Source organism: Salvia splendens, chromosome 1 (genome assembly GCF_004379255.2).
Source record: "Salvia splendens isolate huo1 chromosome 1, SspV2, whole genome shotgun sequence".
NCBI classification, from domain to species: Eukaryota; Viridiplantae; Streptophyta; class Magnoliopsida; order Lamiales; family Lamiaceae; genus Salvia; species Salvia splendens.
The window spans coordinates 42973249-43000968 of NC_056032.1; the positions used below are offsets into that span (position 1 = coordinate 42973249).

At 37.3% G+C, this 27720-nt stretch overlaps 3 protein-coding genes and 2 pseudogenes across 8 annotated transcripts; 2 read left to right on the forward strand and 3 right to left on the reverse strand.

The window, feature by feature from the left end:
• Positions 1–6017: 6017 nt before the first annotated feature.
• LOC121753597 lies at positions 6018–10193 on the forward strand (annotated as a pseudogene).
• A 947-nt stretch (positions 10194–11140) lies between these two features.
• On the forward strand, positions 11141–14925 carry LOC121792238 (annotated as a pseudogene).
• LOC121753555 (phosphatidylinositol/phosphatidylcholine transfer protein SFH6-like) lies at positions 12120–18580 on the reverse strand. 3 transcript variants are annotated; one of them, XR_006040461.1, is made up of 13 exons: positions 18426–18575; positions 17784–18057; positions 17076–17175; positions 16226–16492; positions 16056–16133; positions 15830–15931; positions 15699–15748; positions 15523–15622; positions 15367–15440; positions 15176–15287; positions 14568–14892; positions 12427–12522; positions 12120–12336 (listed from the first exon to the last, which is right to left on the reverse strand). XR_006040461.1 is itself a non-coding variant. In XM_042148770.1 (10 exons), the coding sequence occupies exons 1-9, from the start codon at positions 18457–18459 to the stop codon at positions 15375–15377; spliced, it is 1071 nt and encodes a 356-aa protein (XP_042004704.1). In that variant the 5' UTR covers positions 18460–18575; the 3' UTR covers positions 15000–15287; positions 15367–15374. The 3 variants fall into 3 exon arrangements, 1 of the variants encoding a protein (XP_042004704.1); XR_006040464.1 differs by lacking the exon at positions 15176–15287 and having other exon boundaries at positions 18426–18580; XM_042148770.1 differs by lacking the exons at positions 12120–12336; positions 12427–12522; positions 14568–14892 and having other exon boundaries at positions 15000–15287.
• Positions 18581–19259: 679 nt separating this feature from the next.
• LOC121753614 (pentatricopeptide repeat-containing protein At1g80270, mitochondrial-like) lies at positions 19260–22234 on the reverse strand. 3 transcript variants are annotated; one of them, XM_042148852.1, is made up of 4 exons: positions 22120–22145; positions 21889–22020; positions 21145–21715; positions 19260–20598 (listed from the first exon to the last, which is right to left on the reverse strand). In XM_042148852.1, the coding sequence occupies exons 3-4, from the start codon at positions 21580–21582 to the stop codon at positions 19351–19353; spliced, it is 1686 nt and encodes a 561-aa protein (XP_042004786.1). In that variant the 5' UTR covers positions 21583–21715; positions 21889–22020; positions 22120–22145; the 3' UTR covers positions 19260–19350. The 3 variants fall into 3 exon arrangements, with proteins under 3 accessions (XP_042004786.1, XP_042004771.1, XP_042004778.1); XM_042148837.1 differs by lacking the exon at positions 21889–22020 and having other exon boundaries at positions 22120–22234; XM_042148844.1 differs by lacking the exon at positions 22120–22145 and having other exon boundaries at positions 21868–22110.
• Positions 22235–23942: 1708 nt separating this feature from the next.
• On the reverse strand, positions 23943–26045 carry LOC121800988 (phosphatidylinositol/phosphatidylcholine transfer protein SFH12-like). 2 transcript variants are annotated; one of them, XM_042200472.1, is made up of 7 exons: positions 25574–26043; positions 25276–25368; positions 24849–25118; positions 24690–24767; positions 24513–24614; positions 24371–24420; positions 23943–24281 (listed from the first exon to the last, which is right to left on the reverse strand). In XM_042200472.1, exons 1-7 carry the CDS (start codon positions 25649–25651, stop codon positions 24170–24172), a joined length of 783 nt encoding a protein of 260 aa, XP_042056406.1. In that variant the 5' UTR covers positions 25652–26043; the 3' UTR covers positions 23943–24169. The 2 variants fall into 2 exon arrangements, with proteins under 2 accessions (XP_042056406.1, XP_042056410.1); XM_042200476.1 differs by lacking the exon at positions 24371–24420 and having other exon boundaries at positions 25574–26045.
• Positions 26046–27720: the final 1675 nt, after the last annotated feature.

The following is a 27720-nucleotide window of genomic DNA, read 5'->3' on the forward strand; positions in this document are numbered from 1 at the left end:
AAAATTAGGAAATTGTTGCAAATTCAAGAAATATATTACCAAAGGTATAGATATTTTAAGGCGACGACATATAAAGTCATAGTATGTTCTTACACCTTTATAATATGTAAAACATTTAGTATGTAAGAAGAATCAACAACAAATGAATGGACCCCTATGCATTCGAGACCACACTAGTCAACACATTAAATGATGAATATTTACATTTCTTAAATTGTTGGATATTTTGATTAAAAGTTCAATGGTCAAGCCTAGCTATACCACTTGGGCGAGCCGAATATGGTCCACGGAAATAGACGAGCCGATCAAGTACTTAGCGTAAATACAACAACAAACATATCCAAAGAATAGATACATATGAAAAGAAAATCAACGGACATTCAAGAGATAGGAAAGCAAAAGGAGGTTACTAGCATACGAAATAACTGCCAAACCAATCCAAAGGGTTGGTGGAGTTGAGCTTTATTTCCATTCTTCCGTTCACTTATGTTCTTGTATTTGACCCTATAAGTTCGATTTTCTAGATTTGCCAATTTTTCGCTCACTTTGAGCCTTCCCATGCAATCGAGAAAAAGAATAGCGGGACAACTAAAATACATAACTCATAGTTTGATTTATTGGATTAGTTAAAAAAACTATACTAATAATCAAATTAAAACCAATAATCGAAAATTTATTTTTCCTTCTAATAAAATTAGCCGAGTTTCATATTTATAGATTTTTTTGGCATATCTCTATAATACTACGTTCTTTTATGTTTGTTTAACTTGCAAGATATCATCCAAACTCAACTAAAAACAAGAAAATGACATTAGTATTTGTATACGTACGTTGTTGAATTTGTATACGTGAATGATAATTTTTGACTGAAGTATAAAACAATAAATTGAAAATTAAGAAATAGTAATAATATAAATCACACATTTTCCCCACATATCCATCCGCCAGAACATCCAACCAAACAAAAATAGTGACACTTTCGGAATAATCCTTGAAAATTATAGTGCCAGTTTCGGATTATCCTTGAAAATTAATTTTTATTTTTTGTATTATACGCATCAAAAGTGTTGACTTTTTTGCAGAAGGAGCCATAATTTAATAATGATCCTTAGAATTATGTGTAACTAACTAATTAATAATTGTAGGACATAACTACTATTAGGCACCACACGTTTACAGTTATGCTATAAGTGGCTTGTATAATAATTAATGATCGACCATATGTAGTTAACTAATTACAAATATTGTGGGCACCAATTTAAGTGGCATAGTACATGTCCCAAAAAGTATTCATGTTTAACGTGAAACTAAACTCATCAACGATTGTCAATGCGTTTCCATTTCCCTAACAATTGGGACGCGTAGGATTCTCTGCCACACCACAAATGTGTCATCAATAATGGCGGATCCAAGACCGATCCCATCACCGATCACCTATTCATGAAAGCCAAAAAACTCGATTGAAGTTGTTGATGGCTTCACGTTGTGACAACTCCACTCGATGGGACTAGGTTTCGATTCCATTCTCCTGTTCACTTGTATTGTTCTGATATCTTATCTTCGAGTTAAATTTTCTCGATTTGCTATTGTACACGTTTTAAATGATTGGCTTGAATATTTTAAAATAAGTTAGTATTTTAAAGCTAATAATAATATCTTCGTCCATTACCAGTATTAGTAGTAGACATCACAGGTTTTATTGTGAAATTTAAAAAGCATGACATAATAAATTATAAGAGTATTAATGTATTATTAGTTGGAAGTTAATAAATATGATGAGAAAGAGAAAAATTAGAACACAAAAAGAAAAAATTGACCATATTACTAGAGTGGTAGCCTGAGGGCAAATATCTTGATTTGATTCCACTTTGGTGTGATCTTTAAATTTATATTTATTTGTCCATAAAAAAGGCTAAATCAGTGTAAACAATTGATATTGGTATTAACATATGAAAATCAATTCTTTAATCCCGTTATTCTAAAATAAGGGTTCATGTAATTTGAGAAGCTTCATTATGAGCTAAAAATATTAATTAGCCAAATTAAATAAATTTTCAAAAAAAAAAAATAACCTATTTATTTGGCCGACTACATGATAGCTAATAAATCAAATTAAATTAATGATACAAACTATGAGTAAGTTGACTATTTATATAGTAGGTTGACTCGATCTAAAGTTTAGTTAGAAATCAATACGTGATAAGAAATGTGATCTATGAGGGAAAATAGCGCTGGAAAAGCTAAAATAAAATAACCTAATTCTATTATACTGTATAACCAATGAGAAATAACTACTTCCCTGCCCGTCCACCATTAAACTTTTTAGAATACTCATGATTAAATTAATAATATCATACTAAATATCAATTTTATTGATTTATTTTAATAAATAAAATTTTATATTTTATTAATTCATTTATTTATATTTTATTATAAAATTAATATATATATATATATATATATATATAAATACAACACACTATATTCCTCTAAATTTTTGATCCATTTCTCATTACATTTATATATATATATATATATAAATACAACACACTATATTCCTCTAAATTTTTGATCCATTTCTCATTACATTTATATAAACAGGCCGTGTTAAAGTGATACTTTCATCTTGGTTGAGGAGAGTGAAGTACTAGTAGGAGTTGTATTTATTTGGAGCACATAACATGAATACCACGTGCCATTTGCCACAATTTTCGTATGAAACTTGCTTATAATTTTAGTAGAAAAATATGTGGTTTTTTCTCTATGGGTTTGACACAACCACTCGCTTAGTCATACTTATCAGACTTCGAGTAAATTTCAAAGAATGATTTTAGGAAAAAAAAAATAGTGGAATATGAGTCTCACTCGTATATATTAGTTTTAAATGAAATGTGAGTAGAATGAGTTACTGGAAGGTGGAACCTTATCATCATTTATAGTAAAAGTGATCCGAGACTCCTATTCGCGGACGGACTAAAATGGAAAAACGGGACTCCTATTCGCGGATGGAGGGAGTATTTATTTTTATGTTATTATAAAATTGAAATAAATAACTGAAAGTAATGCCAAAAATTTATACTATATTCATAGTATTTCTTGAAGTTAAATGAATTGAAATATAAAAATTATACTCATAATTTAACTCTCAGTTTTACATTTAAACTTCTAGAGGAATGTAGAGTTATGTATGAATGTTATTGTTTGGTATTCAATTTATAGATACAAAATTGATTAAAATAAAATATAAAAAATAATTTTAATTTTTTTAAAAATTTTGATTTTTTGTTCGGCCCGGCACCTCGCAATGCAGCAGCGTCCAAAGCCGGACCGCAAGTCTCAGACTCACACCCTGAGATGAGTCTAAGGCCCGATCACGAAACCCGACCAATATATTCGAAGCAGTAGGAGGGGTGGCACGGTACGGTATACCGCACCGAGAATGTCATACCGCATACCATATCGCGAATTGCGGTATGAGAAAATGCCATACCTATACCTTACCGAATTTTTCGGTATGATTATTTCCGATACCGTTACCAGACCGTCTATGCGGTATACCGTACTTTTACGTTATACTGAGTACGGTATACCAAAATAAGGTATGATATACCGTTATACATGTGTTTCATACCAAAAAAATTCTATTATAGCCAAATATTTAAAATAAAATTTCACATATTTAAATAATGTTCAAAAATTAAAACTACACCACAATCAAATATATACAGTGGACTTGATTTGCATCTCTGCGTGAGTGTGTTTGGAAGTAGGGTTAGGGATTTTAGCATATTAACTATTTTTTATATAAATTTTAAATACAACATACATATCGAATTTTTGGCAAATATCGTAAATGCGGTATATTGCGGTATACCGCGATATAGGAAAATCTATACCTTTACCGTACTGAAATCTATCGGTAAGAAATCATACCATATCGCAATTTGCGGTATACCGCAAATTCGGTATTTTCGATATTTTTTCGGTACGATAAGTGTCGTATTTCGGTATATTTAGCCAGCCCTACGAAGTAGTGTGACTTCCAATTTTTTAGAAGAGTAAAGGTCAAATGTGGTCCTAAACATATGATTGTTTTACAAATTTGGTCTTGAATATTATCTTTTTGATTATTGGGTCCCTCACAAATGAACTCGGAGCGGAATCAGTCCTAAATCGACGGAACTGTCTAAAACAGACTGCATAAACGTCCATTATCCCTATCTGGACTCCTAATTCAACCATCTCCATTGATGAGATGTTGTCAAACAATCTCACCAATCCTTCGTGTAAGCTCATGTTGGTTATTTTAGTGTAATTGGATTAACTTGATTGATCAATATTGTTGTAATGAGACATCATACAAGTTTGGAAAGTGCGGAGTGCACGCTTGTTTGAATTCATTATGAGTAGACGGGGGTTCAGGGGCAGCGCCCCCGAGTAGCGGGGTCCAAGGGGCGGCAACCCCTGGCTGAGGTCGAGCTGTATAGAAAATTTCATCCGGAAATATAATTTCTGATAGTCGAAGGACTAATTTGCAATTTTCGAAACCCTTTGGAAAAACATTTAAAATCGGTTAAGAAACGAAGAGACGCAATATTTCGTGAAAAGACGCGACGTTCCGTTTCAAGCCTCTTCTTATTGATCATTTTCGGTTCAAAATGGTGATCGCAGAATCAACATATGAAACTTCTAAATCTGAATTGTATCCGATCAAATATTGGTAGAATCACCAAATTGATTTGATCTGAAAGTGTTTCACGCCTTTCAGGATATCCTATTGTTCATATTTGAGTAAAAATCCATAACAACTCATCCTGGGCTTCAAGTAATAATAATGTAAACGACTGACATCAACACCAAGTTTCTCGAGCGCATCGTCAACTCCAGAGAGGGATAGTGGGCGTGTATGCCGTCTGTTTTAGACGGTTCCGTCGATTTAGGACTGATTCCGGTCCGAGTTCATTTGTGAGGGACCCAATAATAAAAAAGATAATGTTCAGGACCAAATTCGTAAAACGAACATATGTTCAGGACCACATTTGGCCTTTACTCTTTTTAGAATAGAGAGAACATCTTTTTAGGTCCATAAACTTTGACAAAATATTATTTTAGGTCCGTGAACTTTGAAAATATAATTTTAGGTCCGTCAACTATAAGTTAATATCATTTGAGGTATTTTGAACTTTTTCTGGACGAAAATGCCCTTAAGGCCTTCAAAGGGCAATTTGGACAATTCTTTCACCACTCATCTTGCCCGGGACTACAGTAGTGGAAGCGGCTCGCACTTGTTCGAGCAGAACGACGAGCAAGTCGAAGAGCTCGCCGCTACACACTCTAGGCGAAGACGGCCCCCGGGACAACATGCCTCTATCCGCAGCGCCAGAGGGGCTAGAAGTGCCTCCCGCCCATCGTCGGCCGCGTCTGGATCGCGCATCCCGCAGCCCTCCCCATTCGCACAGCCCATGGTTCCTGGTCCCCACGAGGTCTTGAGGGAGAACCTCGATGTGCAGTTGATGCAACAACTGCAGGACGTCTGCAGCAAATACCTAGCCACCGATGACTCGTACATCAGGAATATATACCAGAAGCTCATCACTCGGATTGAGCGTCGTCTAGGGTTGGCTGATGACACTCCTAGGGAAACTGCGGCCGGCAGCAGCGAGGGAGGAGGAGGAGAAGAAGAAGACGAGGAAGCCGACTCCGACACCGAGTAGACGGTGACGGAGTTTTTATTTGTATTTTATTTTAAATATTCGTTATATAATTTTATAATTTTCAATACAACTAATATTCGGTCCCAAATAACTTGTTTTCTAATTATTTACATTGCGATGATTTTAATTATACCTGATTGATACTAAAAATATTTTAAAACGAAATTGATTATAAAATTTTGGAGATATTAGAAGTGTCCACCATAGTGGCCGAAACAAATTTTTAGGGATGTGGACAATAATTTTGGGGCTGTGGACAAAAACTGGGCGGGGATATTGGGGTGTCCGCCTTACAGTGACACCCTTGAGCCTTAGCGCTACTCGATTCACTTACTGTACTAGGTCGCCGACGGTGACGACGGCCGCCACGGCCGACCAGCCTCGCACGGTAGGTTTCTTATAGAATTGCTTTTGACATTTTTCTGTTTGTTGTTTTTTCAGCAATGTATTGGTTCCCGTTGAAGTTTAGTAATCAAGGACTAATCTAATCAGCTGAGTTAAATTTCTGTACGAAAATTGTAATCCAAGAGTTAAAATTGCTTCAATTTGATAGTCACGGGCGATCGAAGTGATAGAATTGGAATCGGCTTTGTGAATTAGTATTACTTCTGAATGCTAGTTCTCTTTGCTCTTATTCTGCTTTGATCTGCGTTGGATTGTGCCTTTGCCAGAGCATTCCAGCTTGTTTTTTTTCACTGTTTACTGTACATCTGGTGAAATATTTGTTGGGGTGAGTTTAGTTTAATAAATTTTGAAATTTGTTATGTTATTTAGATGATCCGTGTAGTTATTTTTAGAGTCTTTAAATATATTGATTTTAAAGTGTGAAGGTGCACTCTGGCACAAGCCACAAAGAGGACTCATGAATGAAAATGAGATTTCATACATAAATTTTCAATGTTAGTAATACCAACCAGTAAAGAATTACGTTCCAGCAATAAATATACTAATTTATTCGGTTATATATGCAAAACATAGACTTCATTGAGTATTCATTTCATATAGACGAGCACGTAAGATATGTTAACTGTGATATTGAAGGAACCTTGACTTGGCAATCCGCTTAAAATACTATTACTAGTGCTTTAGTTATCCAAGGCTTTTTATTTGCAGATTCTATACTTGAAAGTCATTGAAACACGATGTATGGTATATCTGTTCATTTAGACTGAGTCTATTTCTGTGGATATGACTAGTCGAAACCCAACTGTACAATGATGAGTGACCACACTGAGTGTTAAATTGGAACAGGAAAGAAGTGCTTTTTATTTTGTCTGAAGCCAATGGCTACAATTTTGCAAGCCAAGGATGCCGAGGAATGAACTTACAGAGGAGAAGGAGCTGTGAACCTAGTTCTTGCTTATTGTGGAAGTTCTCCTAATTTTGTACGATTCTATTTCTCTTACTTACCTTTTACAACTATGCTAGATCTTTGTAAATTTTATTGCTAGAGTTGACATTTTTCCTGTTGGAAACCAGAAAAATGTAAGTAAATAATACTAGGACAAATTTCTTATATTTGTCCTGTTCTCTTATTCCTCACCTGAAGCCTCGAGGCTTGTCTTTCTGAGATTCAACTTCTTGATATTAAAATTCATCTCTGGGATTCATTTTGTTTGTATTTTATAGTACTCCATAACTTTTCAAATGTAGCTGAGGGGAGAAATGGAATAAACTCTATTTGTAATTTTGCACCCTTATTGATATTAAAATTCATCTCTGGGATTCATCTGTGCAAAGGAATTAAAATCTTTTAGGTGTAAAGTCATTGCTTACTAGTAAAGAAAAATGAGGAAGTCACTATAAATTCCTTTCTAGCTTCTACATTTCTTGAAGGTTAATCCTCAACTTAGGCTTGCTGGAAGTTCCCTTCATTAAAAACTATGGTGCATCATCATTCCTTGACTCATGTATGAAATAACTAAATGTGAATGAGCTCTTGTTGGAGTGATTAAAGTTATTGATTTTGGACTTTTGCACATGAAAGATGCAATACGACTTATTTTATGAATCAAGATTCAAAAGGGTAAATCTCTTGTTAGATAAAAGCAGTCACTATTATAGTCTTTTCAAGAGTAGAAGACCTTAAGAAGAAGGATCTCAGGAAGGAGATGCTCAATCCTGTCACTTTAGATGTAAAGAGACCTTTAATTCATCCATTGATGGTTAATGGTATCATGGTACTTGCAGATGCTAAACAAATCTACAAATGCCTCAATGCATTTACTTTTCTCTCATGCATCTAGGTTGGAAAGGTTTTAAGGATACAAAAAGTTCCAAATGATAGACCTGAATGTGAGAACAGTCATTCAGCTCTACTCCACCATGAATCCCTCTTGTGGGGAAAATTTGAAGGCATGGTTTCAGCACCTACAAGGGAAATAGTGGAGCATGCATATGTGCAGAAAGTAATGTGTCCACTTTTGGGATCTGAGCACGTTGATGCAGGGGTATGATCTCCTAAAAAATTTGAACAATTTTCGGGTTTTCTTAAATGGTTCGATTATTTTTGGAGGCATGGGTGGCACTTCAGACAACACTAGTCCCGCGACAGCTCAATCATTCCATGACAAACTTAAACACGTAAATTCCCCAAAAGATGGGATGCACATCAAGGGTTTAGTGGATCTGCTCTCTGAAACTATTTATAAGTCTGGCTTGTTGAATCGGCTTCTTGAAGTACAGAAGCTTGATGCTATTGATATAGAAGGTGCAATTCATGCCTACTATGATATTATTTCTCAGCCTTTTGTGGTCTGTCGGCAAATAGGTGGAAAAAATTATCAGCAAGACATTCACCAATTCACTCAATGCAAATGGGTGATAAAGTGAAAATTGTGAGGGATTACTTGATATCAGCCACTGCAAAGGACTTAAGTGTGATGATTAGTTTTAAGTCCAAAGTAAATATGGACGAGGACCTCCACATCGTGCTGTCTTTCTGGAATCAAGCAAGCAAACCTTTTATTACAAGGTGGACACCAATCGATCCTTCTGTATGTTTAGTATTATTGTTTTTGGTAATCAATAGCCCGTCGTCTACACTATGGAGTATCGAGGAATGGGGTTGATTGTGGTGCTTGATTGTGGTGAGACAACCCAGGAATCACTGAATGCGTGTACCAGTTTGAAAAATGGTGGTAAGTTCTTTCTTTTTCTAAGGCAAAAACACATCTCGAGGTTCCTATATTATTAATGTTTGTTTTACTTGGTCCTTATATAATGTTTGTGACTCTCCAAGTCCTAATTATATTTTTGATATCAGTTAATCCTTGCATTACTATATTTGATCTCAAGATGTCATTGTTTCACTTTTTTTTAACAATAAAAAAAGTTATAATCTTAATCAGAAGTACATTCAAAATAATCTCCAAGAATACGAACTTTTATACTGCTGATGAACATGTTTATGCTTATCCCTCACCCCTTTCTCTGAACACCTACACGAGTGAGTGTGCCCCTGATTTTGGCTTGTGGATATTGATTTGATATCCTGTGTCAAATACAGCACCCCATAAACAAATAAGGTAAATTCTGACCCATATTTGCTCCTTCATTAGCACTCTGCTAATCTCTGTGCCTAAACATTGCAAATGCCACCCTCTTGGCATATCTGGTTGTCCAAGTTATGCTTGTGGGAAGTAAATGAAGAATGCTTAAATTAATGCTTAAATTAAGGGAAATGATCAATGTCAATCAAATAGTCTGTGTAGTGTCCTCTTAGGTGGTGTTCAGTTTCCTAGATAAAATAATACCAAGATGTAATATAGGATTGAGTTGTGAGATTATTTTAGTCATAGGGGATTAGATATGACTAATTATCCCATGATTATCCATCTAGGATTGAGTTGGAGGACTAAATCTCATGAACCAAACACACTACTAATTTAATCCCGAGATACAATCTTGCAAACCGAACACCCCCTTACTGTTTATATTTGAGACTTGACCACAATATCACACAACTAAAAATTAAGGTTCATAAGTTTGACCTGTATGCTGCACTTAGGTTACTCTACATTTTCATTTTGGAAAATGTGATGATGTCTGGTTGAATCCAACCACCAGGTGACAAAAACAATGTTGGGTCATATCACACTTCTCACTTGTGCTTTCTCTTTACATATATGTCATTTGCTTTCTCTTTCTTATCTTTTGGAGCATGTAAATGTGTGGTTTATCAGCTTCTGCAGGAATTGCAAACTGATTGAGGAGCTTAGAAGAAAGATATAGATAAGCTTTCTTTTCAATGAAGAAAAGGGCGTGTCAACTACATCAGTGATTAATTTATGCAGCTCGATTTGGACTGAGAAGTTAATGGAAATATGGCTTGCTAGAAGATGATCGCTCCTTGTGTGCTCTCTAGACCACAAGTTAACCTCAACCAGTTTCGTGTAACTGAATCTGGAATATAATTCTGTCTGTAAATTGTAGACTTCATGAAAATTTCATGCTCTCAAGAATATGCACTTTATTAGAATATGCACTTTCTAATTTCGAAAAGTGTTTTTTCTCTAATGAGATGTGATTCATTCTCCACTAACAATACTTTAATTAATTTTTCTCTCTACATCTCTCTTACGGAGAGTGTTATATTGCTAACTACAATTAAATAATAGCCCTTAGATATTCAAATTAAGGGCCTAGATCATCAGCATCGGAATGTATTAAGGTCAATTTACAACAAATTAATTATAACTAACTTTTAAAAATATCCAATAACTTTAAAACGCATATAACTTTCTCGATTTAAATTATTTTTTTCGCACGACATATATCAAATTAAAGCTAATTTCATAAGGATTCTAACGAGATCTCATTTGCATATGTTCCGATGTCAAAATTTGAAATTTTTTTAAAAAATTTCTATTTTTTCGTACAGCAACAAACATCAACATAGTATATAAAATATGACAATATAATACATGTAAAATGTCATTATTAAAGCAATGTGTTGACATAAGCTATGTGTTGACATTCTCAAAGCATTGTGTTGATATTTTCAAAACACTATATAGACATTTTCATTCAAAATTCTAATTTGGTAGTTTTTTTATCTTTTTCGATTTAATTAATAAAAAGAAAATTACAGGTGACAAATTTTAGACTACTAGATTTCTAAAATCCTATGGTCTTAAATTAGTTGTAGTTAGCAACTAGAGAGTGAGTTAGTAATTAATCACTCCTCCCTCTCGTACTTTATCAATTTTATATTAAAACCCGAGCGTATTCTTTGGGGACCAAGGGAGTACCTTTCTGGAACTACCTTTAGAATCAATTACTTCGTATTCTTAAAAAAAAAAATTATATTAAAAAAATTATTTTGGATTTTGACTACCTTTCGAAACTCAATCACCCGAAATTCCGCACTTTCTGGAACACATGATCTCTATAACAAAAAAAAAACAGTAGATCATCAATCAGACATGAGATTTTCCTACGAATCTCTGCCGCCTGCAGACAAAATCCTGACGGCGGCAGCCTCCGCCGCCGCCTCAGCCATCCTCCTGAAATCCATCGCCAGCGACCTCATTCCCCAGAAGATCCAAACGTACCTATCCTCATCCCTCGCCAAGGGGTTTTTTCTTTTTTTGTTCTAGACTAAAACTTAGATTCCGTGAGAGTACTGGAGTTTTTTAGTTTTTTTTTTATTCCAGGTTTGGGAGAGACGCATGACCCTCATGCGTCTCCTTTTAATGAGACGCATCACGGACATGCGTACATGCGTCTTTTATAAAGACGCATGAGGGACATGCGTCTCTCAATTTTTTGGCAATTTTTTTAACGACGTACAACCATCATGCGTCTTAGCCCATATATATTTGATGGGCTTTCAAATTTATGAAACCATTCTTAGTTGTTTCTATTTTATAGAAACATCATTGAATGTTTTATGTTTCACTTTCGATGTGGGACAAAATCATTATTGGTTGTTTCTCTTTTATAAATGACATCCTTGAATGTTTTATGTTACACTTTCGATGTGGGACAAAATCATTATTGGTTGTTTCTCTTTTATAGAGACATCCTTGAATGTTTTATGTTACACTTTCGATGCGAGTCAAAATTATTCTTGATTGTTTCTCTTTTATAGAGATATCCTTGAATGTTTTATGTTTCACTTTCGATGTGGGATAAAATTATTTTGGTTATTTCTATTTTATAGAGAAATTAAACGTAGAGCTCTATCAAACCTTGGTATGAATAAACTAAACCTCATTATTATAATAATTCAATAAAATTAATCTACTAGAGCATGTTAATAATTGTCGAGTGTTAAGTTTGAGACCCTTATCTAAACTGAAATAAGAGAAGACTAAATAATCATTCTTTAATAGTTTCCAGCTTATACTAATAGATATAGAAATAGTGTTAAAGACTATGATCCCACTACATTAGTGAATCTCAAAATTAGTGAATGAAAATTTTGATAAATAGTTGCTGGTCATGATTAGTATGCAAATAGTTACATGCATCAAGGAAAATTAGCAAAGAGGGAATAACCCAAATCGAAATTCCACTCCGCGCATACATTAGGCCCTATACGGAGAAAAAAATAAAGTCCATTGGCAGCCACTTGCTTCACAAACTTCACAAGATCATATCTTCCTTCAAACACATACTGAAAAGCCAAGCCATATATCAAGAACAAAATTAATTGATGCTCTCAAAATATAAGAGTGAGTTGCGGAAAAAAGTGTGTAAACTATACCTGTCCCCTTACTGGCTCATGACCATTCCAAAATACATATGTTTCGATAACGTCTACTCCACCTTCCTTGCTCTTAGAAATCAAATCAGGCCACATCTAGAATATATTGAACAATCAGATGGAGACAAAATTTTGTAAAAGTGGACAAAATGTAAAAGATTGAAATTTTATCTTTGGATGTTCACTGTTCATCTTAAACACCGAACAAAAGATAGTAACGAGAACAAATTTACCAAGTAAACGTTAAGTCTTTCGAAGTATATAATTTAGATTAATGATCAATAAAAAAATAAGTACTAGCAAAGGGCATTAACCAAGAATGATTTTGTCCCACGTCGAAAATGAAACATAAAACATTCAAGGATATCTCTCTATAAAAGAGAAACAACCAAGAATGATTTTATCTCACATCGAAAGTGAAACATAAAACATTCAATGATGCCTCTGTAAAAGAGAAACAACCAAGAATGATTTTGTCCCACATCGAAAGTGAAACATAAAATATTCAATGATGCCTCTATAAAAGAGAAACAACCAAGAATGATTTTGTCCCACATCGAAAGTGAAACATAAAATATTCAAGGATATTTCTATAAAAGAAAAACAACCAAGAATGGTTTCATAAGTTCGAAAGCTCATCACATATATATGGGCTAAGATGCATGAGGGAGATGCGTCTCTACCTAAGACGCATGATGGTTGTGCGTTGTTAAAAATTTTTTGAAAAAATTGAGAGACGCATGTCCCTCATGCGTCTCTCCCAAACCTAGAATAAAAAAACTCCAGTACACTTACGGAATCTAAGTTTTAGTCTAGAACAAAAAAAGAAAAAACCCCTCGCGAAGCTCTCGCGGCAGCTCACCGTCGTCGTTGACGAATTCGATGGCCTCACTTCCAACCAAATGTTCGATGCCGCCACCGCCTACCTCGCCGCCAAAATCTCTCGCGCCACCACAAGGATCAAGGTGAACAAGCCCCCAAAACAGCAGGACCTCGCCGTCACCGTCGACAAAAACCAAGAGATCGTTGATGTCCATGCTGGCATCCACTTCAAATGGACCCTGCAGTCCGCCACCGCTGTCACGAAGACTGCCAAAAACGAGTCTTCCCGATCGGAACTGAGATACTTCGAGCTCAGTTTCAACCGAAAACACAGAGACTGTGTGCTGGATGTGTACTTGCCAACGAGATGAAGGAGGAGGCGAAGACTGTCAGGCTCGGTTGATTACAACGGAACTGATTACTGGAGCTCGGTGGTTCTGAACCATCCGGCCACGTCCGAGACGATGGCGATGGAGGCTGAGACGAAGAAGGAGCTGATGGAGGATCTGGATAGGTTTGTGAGCAGGAAGGATTACTACAGGAGGGTTGGGAAGGATTGGAAACGAGGATACCTGTTGTACGGCCCTCCAGGGACCGGGAAGTCGAGCTTGATTGCGGCCATGGCTAATTACCTCAAGTTTGATGTTTATGACTTGGATTTGAGGGAGGTTCAATGCAACTCCGATTTGAGGAGGCTCTTGATTGGCTCCTCCAATCGTTCCATACTTGTCATTGAGGACATTGACTGCAATGTCGGATTGCAAAACAGGGAAACAGATACCGCAGCAGCTCAGGAAGACAAGGTTTCTCTCTTTCTCTCTCTCTCTCTCACACACACACACTATATATGTGTATATGTATATATCTAGATATAAGTAAGGGTGCCATGGTTACGGTTCCAGCGGAGCAGAACTGTAACCGCCCCGGCAGCATATTTGGACACTTTCGGTTTTGAATTGGAAAACAGTGGTTTGTAACTAGTTTTTGAACAGCTTTCGACAATGTTTCTCGGTTTTCACGATTTGGGGCAAAACCGGCAATTAACTGCCTATTTCTGTTTCAAAAACATTGGAACCGGCTTAATTAGAACAGAATCGATAAGCCGGTTCCGGTTAGTTCGAACGAAACCGCCGGTTCGGTTTCTCAAAAACATTGGAACCAGCTTAACCGGAACTGAATCGATGACCCGGTTCCGGTTAGGCCCATCAAGGCCGGTCGCGTTTTGAAACCTGAAACCGCTGATCCGGTTGCGAGTCGAACCGGCAGTTCCAATTTAACTATGCAGTCCTAAATATGAGTGTTGAATGTGAACAGATAACCTTATCTGGGCTGCTGAACTTCATTGATGGGCTGTGGTCGAGTTGTAGGGATGAGAAGAGCATAGTCTTCACCACCAATCACAGGGACAGGCTGGATCCGGCGCTGCTCCGACCGGGGCGAATGGATGTGCACTTGGAGATGTCTTACTGCACATTCAGTGGCTTCAAGATACTTGCTTCCACCTATCTGAGGATTGACGACCACTCGTTCTTTCCGGTGATCGGAGAGCTGCTTGAGGAAGTTGAGGCGACGCCAGCTGAAGTTACTGGAGAGCTCATCAAGAGTGAGGATGCTGATATTGCACTACCAGCCTTAGTTCATTTCCTTAAGCACAAGGACATTAAGAGAGCATTTTAGTAACAATTTAGGATACTTTTACACATCATTTAATATTCCAGTTAAGTATTGTCCATTTACTTCAACTTCACATAAATGCAAAGCAAAGGTAGCACACACATTTCACCCCATCAATGAATCATACAATTTGATACATAATCATAGTAACTGAAAGATAAAATTAAATAGATCCCGAATTGCAATAATGGCACATTCCCTCATTCTTAACAATTCAGGGAAATTCCTAACTATCAATATATATGTCTATTACTTGCAACGAAGTGATCAGGAAGACACTCGGATTTTCCAGCGCAGTGCATCCAGTTGCTCGTCACTGTATACTTCCCAGCATGATACATCCGACGACGCAACAAAATATCAACCTTTGGCATGTATAACAATTCAATAATCTAACCGAATTGAAAACTGATTAAGGAATGCATAGTATATATGATGCTTTACCATGACAACTAAGTTGCATCATTATCTGAAATTGATGCTGTCTGCACAAGATGCACTTCTGTACCCGGAGTCATCTACGCATGGAATGTTTCAAGTATCAAAAATCACAAAGTCATGTGATGACAAATGCTTAAAATAATTATGGAGCCTTTTCACCTTCAATAAATTTTGGTTATTCCATGGTCCTTTATCAGACCTTATGCAGTCCCCTTCAATTGCACAGGTACAGCAACCACCAAAGAAATTCGGTAGTTCACTACCAACCAAAAAATATTCTGAGTTCCAACATTACTACTACATGACAACGAGTCAGAAATTCAAGTGATAGTCACCTTTCATCAATTACTTCAAGCAACTTTCTCTGATAATTGCTGCCAATAACCTAATACATTCAGAAGACACCATTGCATGTATTAACAGCATCAGACCCAAATATACAAGTAGACCTGGACTCATGAGGTACCTGGATTTTCGAAGTTGTCTCAGGATCAAGTAATGGTTTGACCACATTCCATATCATCCGAAAGCCAGGACCAGCATTGACAATAAACATTCGCGAAAGTGTCTGATATATTAAGAAAAGATCTTTTTCAACCGAAGGATATGCGGAGAATCTAATTATGATATCTTACGTGGACTATATAGTCCTAACAATTACAAAGCAGTCATTGGTAGTATGAGGCACATACTTCAGGATAATTGTCGTTATCAACCTTCTGAACCACTTTAATAAATTCGACAACAGGGCCAGTGAGACTCATTAAATTCTGAATGGAACAAAGAGCACAAATGAACATAATCTCTTGAGAAAAATGGAAATTGATATGATATTTAAAGTGAAGCGATATCAAACAATTACCAATCCTTCAACATCCAAAATTGTTGTACTTGAACCTATGTGCTTGTTTGCTGCAACTGAGCATGCAGGAAATCTTATGGCAAGACTTCTCTCGAACTCCTGGACTTGATATTTTACAAATCTGTCTACATTTGTGACCTGCAGTAGCATATCAACGTCAATCATACCCAACCTCTCTATGTATACAGGTCGTCCATCCTTGTCAACACCATGGTAACCATGAGGATAATATTGTTGAACCTCATTCAACTCTTTGAAGTGAAAGTCCTGATACAAACAAAGTGCATTCAGAGTTAAAACAAAACAATAACATACAAGTGCATAAGTTAAACTTAAATTATGGAATTCTTCGAATATGGAAGTAAACAAAAAACGTGTCAATTTCATGAAATTTTTTTCAAAAATCCAGAGAAAAATCAGAGTAAGATCTAAAATTTAAATGTTATCTGACAAAATAAAGTATGGCTCAAGAGCCTCAGAACAAATTGCCAGAGACACTAAGAATTCATGCCCAAGTCTTGCAAAACATTTTTTATTTTGCCTCTTTGTTATATGGATAGCCTACTACTTTGTTTTTCATATTTTTTTTATTGTTATATTTTTTTTTTTGGGGGGGGGGGTATCCGCAATTAAAATTCATTTTAATCAGATCCAAGTAATTAATTTATCTTCTTTGAAAATAGAAATCCCCAATCGGCCAAGTGAGCGATGCTACAAAAACACAATTTATGTGCAGGTATATACGTATCATGTATTTTCAAAGAGCTGGAAACAGTAAAGACTTGGGGTAAATATTGCATGTAATCCAATCGCTTAATATAATATAAATATCAGATGAACTGAAAATCACCTCCATGATTGTATCAGCACCAAAATTCTTTCTCCATTCAAGCATGTCTGCCCACATGATCTTTGCCTTATTGATGTTGAACTTCCTTGCTTTCAGAAATCTGTTCATTATTAATAGATCAGGGCCCATGTTTCTTGGTCACAAAAGTTGCTCAAAAACTGATGCAAAGGTGCAGCAGCAGCTTCATGCGTGATACAAGCTCTTGATGAACATGGGAAGAATTATAATCCCGTTTTTTTTAAGACTCGTAAAAAGTAAAAACTAGGCTAGACTTAGAAATAAATGTTGATTTGAATATGAGAACCATTTTTGTCATATTCTCTTGGAAATTAAATGTGGTTTATCACATTCTAAAGAATATAAAGGTCCTGAAACAAGAGTTTGCAGAGAAGTTCAATAAAAAATTACTGTAATAGGAAGATTTTTTTTGACAAATTGCATGGCATTTACAAATTCTACAATGGATATGAAAACAGGAAAGGTTAATACTGATTGTTGATTACATCCTTCCATCAACATGTATGGGTACTGGGTACATCAAACACAAATATATTAAGAACAGACCATAGATGTCTGGATTTGGTTATCGTGTGAAATTGATGGACATAGAAGTTTCTGACAGATTATTCATCTTTATCCACTCTTGGTTCAGACTTACAATCATTGAAATGAGAAAAAAATATAAGAGTGACATTGTCAAAAGGTTACCTCAACATAATGTGATAATCATCAAATCTTGAAGGAAGTAAATTATCCATCATCAGTGCTTGTCGAAAAGCATCAACAGCCTTTTGATCCCGGATTTCATGAATATCTTCACCTTTACAAACTCCAGAATCATTTCTCCGTTTGATCTTGTTTCTTAGAGAATTCCTGAATTTACTAGATACATTTTTGGCTTTTCTAAGAATTCCAGATTTCGTATTTTCCTCCAAGTTCTCAGGATCTGGTATGTGTTTGTGTTCATCATCCTTACAGTAACCTGACCACGCAAAAAGAGTTTTTACCATTTCAGAATTTTGAACATATAATTGTGCTTGCCACAAAAATCACTCGAATTATCCTTATACTACCTCACAAGTTTATGATTATTATAATGTAAATCAATGATCAATTACCAATATTACCAGAGCAACATTAGGTTTCAATTTCCACAATACAAGGGAGGAGCAAAAACACAGATGCAGACGCTCAGAGACTAAGATATCAACCTGATCTCGATTAATATCAAAACAGAAATTTGAGTACGAATCAAATTTAAACCACATTTCCTCTGCCGACACACCATAATTGAAAAAAATACACGATTCACCAGAGCACGAACAAAGTAATTTAGATTGAATAACTCACGAGTGGAGGAGAGTGGATCGACGGTGTTAGACATTGTCGGAGACGACGGAGGAGGGAGGGAAATCCGAGGGAGAGGATAGATGGCGCAGTGGGTTTGTTGAGAGGCGGTGGTGAAAGGGGGAGAGTGGCGGCGGGGCCCAGCCACGTGGCGTGAGTGACTGTGTTTGGTGCTGCGTCATTTGGCGGGAATATGCGGAAAGCATAGGATTTTACAACTACTTTACTTTCCTAAGCTATGTTTTTTTATAAATGAAAATTTATTATTTTCTCATAGTTAAGTCTGTATTTTTTTTTACTTTACAATTGTGTGTTTTAGATATAAGTAGTATCTTTTTTATAGATAAATAGAACTGAAAATTTGAAAGAGCACGTAACAGTTAATTTGAATTCAAGATCAAATTTCATAAATATTAATTAATAAGTGGACGTTAGTGTTTGATTTTTGTATGCATGTTTGGTAGGTGTATCTATGTGTGGCTTGCTGAATAATTAAATACAATAAAGTGACGCGTAACTAATTGGTGTATGGTATGGTTGGTGTGGTGTGGTGACTTATTATTAGTATGACTGTATCAATGAATGAAGTTATACCATGTTTTCCTTAAATTTGATGGGGAATTATCTGATTTTAAGTAAATTGCCTACCATGCAAGGTTTTTAAAATTTTGGATTGTGTGCAAAAATACTCATTTCTGTGCAATATCCCCACTGATAATTAAACCAAATTAGAATTTCGCATACGATTGAATTGGCCATCGTGATTGCACGATCTTCACTGTGGAGAAGATATTTAGGCTGTGCAAACTAATTTGCTTTCAACATTAACAGCAATCATCCAGAAAAACCATCAATCCTAATATAAATAACGAGGAAAACAGTAAGTCATTAGCAGTTTCAACTTCATCAGCAATCATCCAAACAACTATCACTCCAGCAGATCATCCAACCGCGACTTCCCCAGCGCATCAAGTTTCCGCAACTCGCCGTTCAATGCTCTATTCGGAAAGATATTATCAGCCTTCATCCTATCCCTGAACCCATATGCCGGCTTCTTCGCCATCACATACGCATGGAGCAGCGAGTGGTATTGACGGATACGTGACTCGTAACCGGCGCCCTTCATCATCTGGAATATCTTCTCCGTATTGTGCACATCTCCCCTCTCTGCATACTTATCCATGATGACAAGGAAGGAAGTGAACATAGGTTGCCCAACCTTCTTCTTTATGGCCTTCACTAATATGGAATCAGCTTTCTCGACTTCTCCAGCACCCACATAGAGCTTCACAAGTGAGTCCCAAATCAGCGGCCCAAGATGGCATCCGTCGCTGGCCATTTGGTTCACAAGTTCCTTCCCCTTCGTCAGCATCTTGTGATTTGAGTAGACCTTTAGCAGAGCGGTGTAATGCTTTGTGGACGGCTTCTTGACCTTCTCTACCAGTTTGCTAAAGGCTTCCTCGGCTTTTTCTATCTTGTTGAGCTGCCCCCAAGCTCCGATTGCAGATACGCAGTCTTCCAACCATGGATCGGACTCACAGAATTTCCAGATCCTCTCAACCTCATCAGCCTTTCCAAGGGAAGCATAGATAGGCATCATTAAATTGCAAGCCCAGCGATTCTTTTCCAGACCATCCCCTTCAATCTCTTTCAACAAAGCCTCAGCTTTGTCTTCTAATCCGGCAGTAGCATAGTACCGCGCCAAGGATGTCTGGATTTGAGAGCTAGGTTTCAGCCCTTCAGCCTTCATCGTCTCAACTATTTGTTCCATCCCCTCAATGTCACTGGACTGCCCTTTCACATCAATCAATATCTGGTAAGTGAAAACAGTCGGTTTAACATTTTCCTTCTCCATCAGCAGAAGCACATCAGCAATTTTCTTCCTATCAACTCTCTTGTACAGAAGCAGCAGCTGGTTGCAAGAGAAACTCGTAACAGGAAGTCCTAAATCTTTGATTTTGTTGAACAACTCCTCAGCCTTCTTCACGTTTGTGCCGGACACGGCATTGGCCAACAGAGTGCGGTAAACAGTTTCAGTTCTAAAAGATTCAGGAAGATGCTTAACGTAATTTTCTGCCTTAAATATGCCATGTACTTTAGAAATTAGATCCACACGAGAAACATAATTTGCCTCAGTAAATTCAATATGTTTGCTTGATTCCAACCACTCTGACAACTGCAAAAGATAAAGATATAATAAGCGAGAACATCATAATGATTTGATGGAAACAATAAAGTTGAAATTTAATGTGTATGTAAGAACAAAATGTAAAGCTCGATTATTTAGCCAATTTTTCAAAATATTTGATGATTGAGAGAACCGAACAACTTCTGAGCAAAGAACGAAAATTATTATAGATGCCAGTGTTTCAACCAAAATTTTGAAAGCCAAGTACACTAGAATGATAATGTCTAACAAAGTGACAGCCTTATAAATACAGACTAGATAGCCTAGAACTAACTGAAGATCTAGATAGTTCAGGTAAGTTTTCTCGCTATAGCTGAATGCGGGGGGAAAGATCAGTCATAAAGATAATAGATTGATAAAATTCTTTTCTCAGCAAATGGTCAATGAAGCTTGGCCCTCTGAGCTTCAGTTTCTGAACACCCCTCATCAATGAATCTTATAAGTAACCTATTTTGAATTTCATTATAATATTGTTATTTCTTTGAAGAAGAAAAAGCGCCCATCTATATATCATTCAGACTATGTAAATATTACCTGCAAGGCCTTGACAAACAGTTTCCGTCTACGAAGAATATCCATTGCTAATTGTGCCTCAGATTGGGTTACTTCCTTACCATCTTCAACCCATTTCTCCAAAACCTTGCTTACTGGTGAGGTTGGAGCAGCTAGTATAGCCTTACACATCGCCGATGAAGCTTTAGCTCTGGTTAATGCACCCTTTTTTTCATCAGTTTCAGAACCAGGTGTGTCCAATTCTTTCAGTTCATCCTCAGACAGCTCTGATCCAGAGCCTGAACCATCATCACTCTCGTCTACAGAAGCCGCTTCTTCAACTGAGTCCTGTGGAGTTTCAAGCTCCGAAAATCCATCCTCTAAGTCCTCTCCATTTCCATTAGCATCAACCTGAGACGAAAAAGTTCGGACTCCCCTGTTCGACTTTGGGAAACCAGATGACTGGCTATAATACTTCATACAGGGCAGTAACCCATCAAATATTGTTTCATGAGGTGCAATTATTGCAGCATTAGAAGTCTCTGAACAACATCCTGCAAACTCCGTTTTCCCACGGAAAACTCGACCAGACCTTGAAGGTGATCCTTTGTTCCTGCAACCCACACACACAGAGTATTATGACAATAATCAATTTGAAGTAAGCAAGCAGCCAAGAATAAAATAAACGGAGGCCATCCAGATGAATGTGAAATAAAGCTAATTGAATTTAAAACATGCTCCATACACTAAGAAAAAAAAAATTACCCCAAACAAAACAAGGTTTACCAAATGGTTTATAGTGAATAATCTGAAAATCAAATAAACAGGCAGGAGGGGAATGAGACAGCGCACTGAAAATGCAAAGGAGAAATGAAAACTTCCCAAATTCCGTAAGCAAATCGAACACGCGGCAGTGGACTGGAAGAAGAAACAAAACACAGAACAAAGAACACAAATCGAAAATGGATTCAGACGATCAATACGGGGATGGATAGGATTTGAGGAAAAGCGATCTACCTGAACTGATTGGAGGCTCTGCGAATTGCCCACATTATCTCAAATCTTCTTGATCGAAATGAGTATTGAGTAACAGTGGAACTCGTTGTATTTTTAGTATGAACTATGAAGTGTGTGCTTTTCCATTTGGTTTGTGTTTGATTGTAACTTGGATCCATTGAAAATGGGCTTTTCCATTTGTTTTGTGGATCCATTGAAAATGGGCTTTTCCATTTGTTTTGTGGATCCATTGAAAATGGGCTTTTTAAACTGTGAATTATAGTAATACTTATGGCAATTATATTTCATGATTAATGTATTAAGTCGGGTTGATGAGACTTTTAATCTAGATCCATAATTATAGTAATACTTATGGCAATTAAATTCTTACCTTGTGAATTCTCTTCATATCTATAAATGGTCTCTCTTTGGAAACGGACCATCGAAGCATGCAAACAAATGTACTACTACTAGTTTATTGTTGATCCAATCATGCAAAAAATATTAATCAATGAATCAATATTTATAGTATTAGAAATGAGTTACTCACTCCCTTAACAAGCTTCATAAAAGGGAGGGTTATCCACTTAAATGAGATCTTCACCAAGTTGATATGGGACAAAATTTAAACATTTAGCACGCCCCTAAATTCTATCTTGTTAATTCACTTCATATGTATGTCATTCCAACCCACACATGCGAGGACGTGTTAAAATCTCTAAAATCTGTCTCCCATTGACTTGGTAATGATCCTATCTAATCTATATAAGAGTGGATAACGGTCGCTTCTTATGAACCTTTTAAGGGGGTGAATGACTAATTTCTAATATGGTATTAGAGCAGACCCAAGTCAATGATGGTTCTTATCTCTTGTCTTGTCTATTCACGTGAAGTAAGTCTGATGTCTCATTTCGACTCACACTTGCGAATGCGTGTTAAAATTTATAAAATATGTCTCACATTGACTTGGTGATGATCTTATCTCATCTATATAAAAGTGAATAATCCTCCCCTCTTATCCGATCTTTCAAGGGGGTGCTCAATTTCTAATAAATAGGCTAATCAATCAATTAATTATAGTATTTGATAAGTTATGAATCAATTTACTAGTACTTCATAAAATAATAATAAATTCAAAAGTAAATAATAAGATAGTGAATAGTTTATGTATGATGTATGGACGTATGGTTTGAAATGGTATTATAATATAACATGTAATTAATACTGGTATGGATTACGTTATGCCCATTTTCGTTAATATTGACGGGGAATTATCCGATGTTAAGTAAATTTCCAACAATGTAAGTTTTTTTAGTTTTGAGTTATGTGGTTTTAAATATAAATTTTTAAATCTCATGTAAAAAAAGGCCTTAACTATGAGACTGAAGGGAATACTAGATGTTTATTCACTTTTTATTTATGTTTCAATTTTTAATGATATTATTTTTTGCACTAAACAAAAACCGCAATTCTTGAAGTTCTTTATCTTGCTCTATCAACTTTAATGATTCCACTTGAACACAAATCAAAAGATGGAACTTAACTTGAGGAGTACTAACTTAATAAATGAAGTGAAAAAATAACTTATTACTAGCATACTACTATTAACATGTAACGCAGCATTTACATCCAGCCACTATTTATTACTAGCATTCATCCAGCAGCACAAAAGGGACAAAAGTTTAACTTCAAGTATATCAAGACATAGTATTTGTTATATTAAAATAAAGGGAAAATCAATTACCATAAAAGCTCTAGTACTTCCTTTATAAGTTATAACCACAAGAAGATGGAATTTTCTTTCTCAGAAGAGAGAGGGAAATAGAAAAGTAAGTTGCACAAGATAGAACAATCAGATAACCATAATATCAAGAAAGGTCAGTGAAGGGCAACACATGATCAATCTATAATATGCTGTTCCTCAAGGTTAATGCAGTTGTGAGGATCAACCAAACCAATGACCCCTTGACCTTGGTGGAATTTACTTTATATACTATTGTTATATACATTTACAACAACTATATTTCATCAAGCAAGCCATAGCCTAGCCCAGCAAAACATAGCTTATAAATCACTCTCCGGTGTAAGCCACAGATGTGTGTTTCCATGGACCTCTGTCTGAGTTGAGACACCCTCCTTCATTCCTACAGCAACAGCTCCCCCCAAGAAAATCGGGCAGCTCGCTGGAACCAAATCCAAATATGTTCGACGAAATCATCAAAACTGGACTAGTTCAAGTACAATACAAGTACAAACAGATAGCTACACTGACTTTTTATCAACCAGTTCAAGCAATTTGCTCTGATACTTGCTGCCAATAACCTAACAATGCATCACAAAAAACACCATTTTTCACTCATAAACTAGAGAGAGATGCACAAGCGGTTTGATGCAGCTCTTGGCAACGTATGTACCTGAATCTTGGAAACTGTATGAGGGTCAAGGAAGCACTTGATGACGTTCCAAAGCAACTTAAAGCCAGGGCTGGCATTCACAATCACCATTTCAGAAAGCGTCTGCGAATCACCACCAAAATGAACATATAAAGCCTCTGATTAAATAAAACTATGCACATTTTTTGAGTTGTATACCTCAGGATAGTTATCGTTGAAGACCTTGCGCAGCTGCAGAAGAACCTTCTGCACTGGACTAGTGAAACTCTTGAAACTCTGCACATGTGATAAAAAACCAGATTAATTAATTTGATAAACGAAGAGAATTAATAGAGAAGGGATTCGATCAATTACTACCACAGCTTGAACATCGAGGATGGCGATGCTCCTATTGATGTGTTTGTTTGCAGCGGCAGAGCAGGCAGGGAATCTGACTTTGATTGTCTTCTCATACTGCTGCGTTTGGTACAGGACGTAGCGTTCGAGTGTGGTGACCTTCATGAGCCCCTCCACGTCGAGCTTCCCCAATCTCTCGATGTAGACAGGCCGTCCCCGCCTGTCTACGCCATGGTAACCGTGAGGGTAATATCGCTTCACTTCGCACAGCTCCTTATAATCGAACTCCTCCTGAACACATACAAACACTTTAAATCTAACGTGATCCAAACATGATTCAACAAGCAATTCTTCTTTGCGGAGTATCAGAAATCGTATTTATGTGAAACATTTAACAACTTAAATGTGCATAGAGTGAGTAATTGAGAAATTTTCGAGCTGAATCAACCTTTACAGCAGCGGCGGCGGTGGTTTGATTTTGACTCCAATCAAGCGTCTCAGGAAGCATTTCTGGCTTCTCCATTTTGCAGAATCCTTCAGTCTGATGATTATAATTGAACAGAATTTTGAGACTAACACAAATCGATCGTGAACACACAGAAACACTCTTTATATCTAACGTGGTCCAAACATGATTCAACGAAATTTCTGTTTTGCGGAGTATCAGAAATTGGAATTATGTGAAATTTCAACGAATTAAATGTGCAGTAGAGTGACTAGTTGAGAAAATTTCAAGTTGAATTTACCTTGACGGCGGCGGCGGAGGCGGTTGTGAGATTTTGACTCCAAGCAAGCGTCTCAGGCAGCATTTCTGGCTTCTCCATTTTGCAGAATCGTTCAATCTGCTGATTGTAATTGAGTAGAATTTCTAACAGTATGAGAAACTAACACAAATCGATCGTGAAAAAGCAAATTGATAGCGAGAAATAGTTGAGGATTTTGAATACGATGATTAGAAGAAACCAAAAAAGTTAAAAAGAGAAACAAAATGAGAGAAATGAAGAAGGAGAAGGCGGAGGCTAGGGACTATCATGGCCGGGGGTGGGGCCCGGGAGCCACGTGGCGCGAAGCTGATGGTGTGGGATTCGCCTTTTTGGCGGGAATATGCTTCTCTGCGAAACCGAATAACGTAACGTCTTAGAGTTTCATTTGTATTTTATTTGCGAACAGTTATAATTTAATACTCCTACTATTATTATGTTGTCGTTTTCATGCAAAAACGTATGGTGATGGTTAGTGGATATTACCTACCAAAATAGTTAAATGAATATATAAAATCACGTGGATAGATTGGTATTGATACAACGACCATGTGCGTGCACATGTGCTCACGGCTCACTGAAAAATTTAGAACATTTCCATTCATTTATGCTAAACTCAAATTCAAACTCATTTCCTCCAATATACAATACAAATGTAAACTAAGTAATACACAGCCTCCAATTACATTTGTGATGAAACTGATACGATCCCCTTAACATCTAGGAAATCTCAATTATTTAGTATCTTTTGATTCGTCAAATCTTTTCCATATCTTAGTTTTCTTATTCAATAAGTTAGGGTAGTATTCTACTATTATAAATAGGAGAGCTAGTTATCATATTTAAGCATCCAACAATGAATCAATGAATATATTATTTTGGCCAAATGCCTCGAGTTATGCTTTGAATCCGTAATTCCCTACGCTACCTGCTGCCCGACGGAAGGTCTCCGCGCACAGCCGGAACGTATATCTGATCTGTAGCCGTTGCCCGACGGGTTGGAACCCGCACACAGCCGGCCAGATCTTTATCTCCGCCGACCCTCACGAGCGCCGGATTATCTTTATCTCGTTATTGTCCGTTTTATCGGATCGTTAGGGATTTAGGTCCTTAACAACTGGTGCTTTCATAGTGATCTTACCCTCCCACCATCTCGAACCGAAGCTACACCGCTGTCTGTCGGAAAACATTCCGCGCACAGCAACTGCTTTGGTTGTCGAGTCCCGCCTGTCCGCCGAGCTCTAGCCGCCGGACAACTCTACTTCTGCAACGCCCGACGGGAAGGATTCCCGTGTGCCGCGTCGAAGTCAGACGATCATCATCCACCACAGCCACGCCTCAGTTCGTCAACATGTTATACGACTATAACCGTCGTCAATACGGCCCTCCTCAGTTACATCCTTACCAGCCGGTCCGACCACGACGTGCAACCTGCTGGGACCCTCCGGGCAGCCGCGACCCACCGGGTATTCCGCCCTATGATCAGCCGCCACCCAAGTACAGGCGTGAACCCTACGGTCCGCCGCAACCTCACCAAATGGGATCTATCCAGACACGCCGCCCTACCTGTTGGGATCCTCCCGGTACCCGACCACTATCGAGTTTCCAACCTTATGACCCACCACAGTCAAGGCAGCCTTCTTGTTGGGAACCACCGCCCCACCGTGCATTGCAAGGATACTCGGATTATGAACCCGTTTCCAGTAAACTAGATCGCGTTTTGGACAGATTGGACAAATTCGATGCTTGGAGAGACGACACAGATCGCCGCTTCGAGAATCTTGAGACCGAACCTCCTTCCGGTTTCGACGACGACGATGATTGGGATTATGAGGATGTGCGTCGGCAGAGATCAGGAGATAGGGGTTTGCGCGGGAGAAACCCTAGCGGGGGCTTTCGCGAGGGCCCACATGAGGATAGGGCGCGACGCGATAGCGGGGGTCGTAATGGACCGGGATGGACCACGCAAGGTAACCGTCACCCAAGCCAGCAGTTTGGGAGGGTCGATCAGTCTTATGATCGTACGAAGCCGTGTTGGGATCCACATCAGCTATATCAGGCCAACACGCGGGGTTTCGACGGACAACAACGTGTTAAGATGGAACCACCTCAGGCCGCTACCGGCTCGGGTC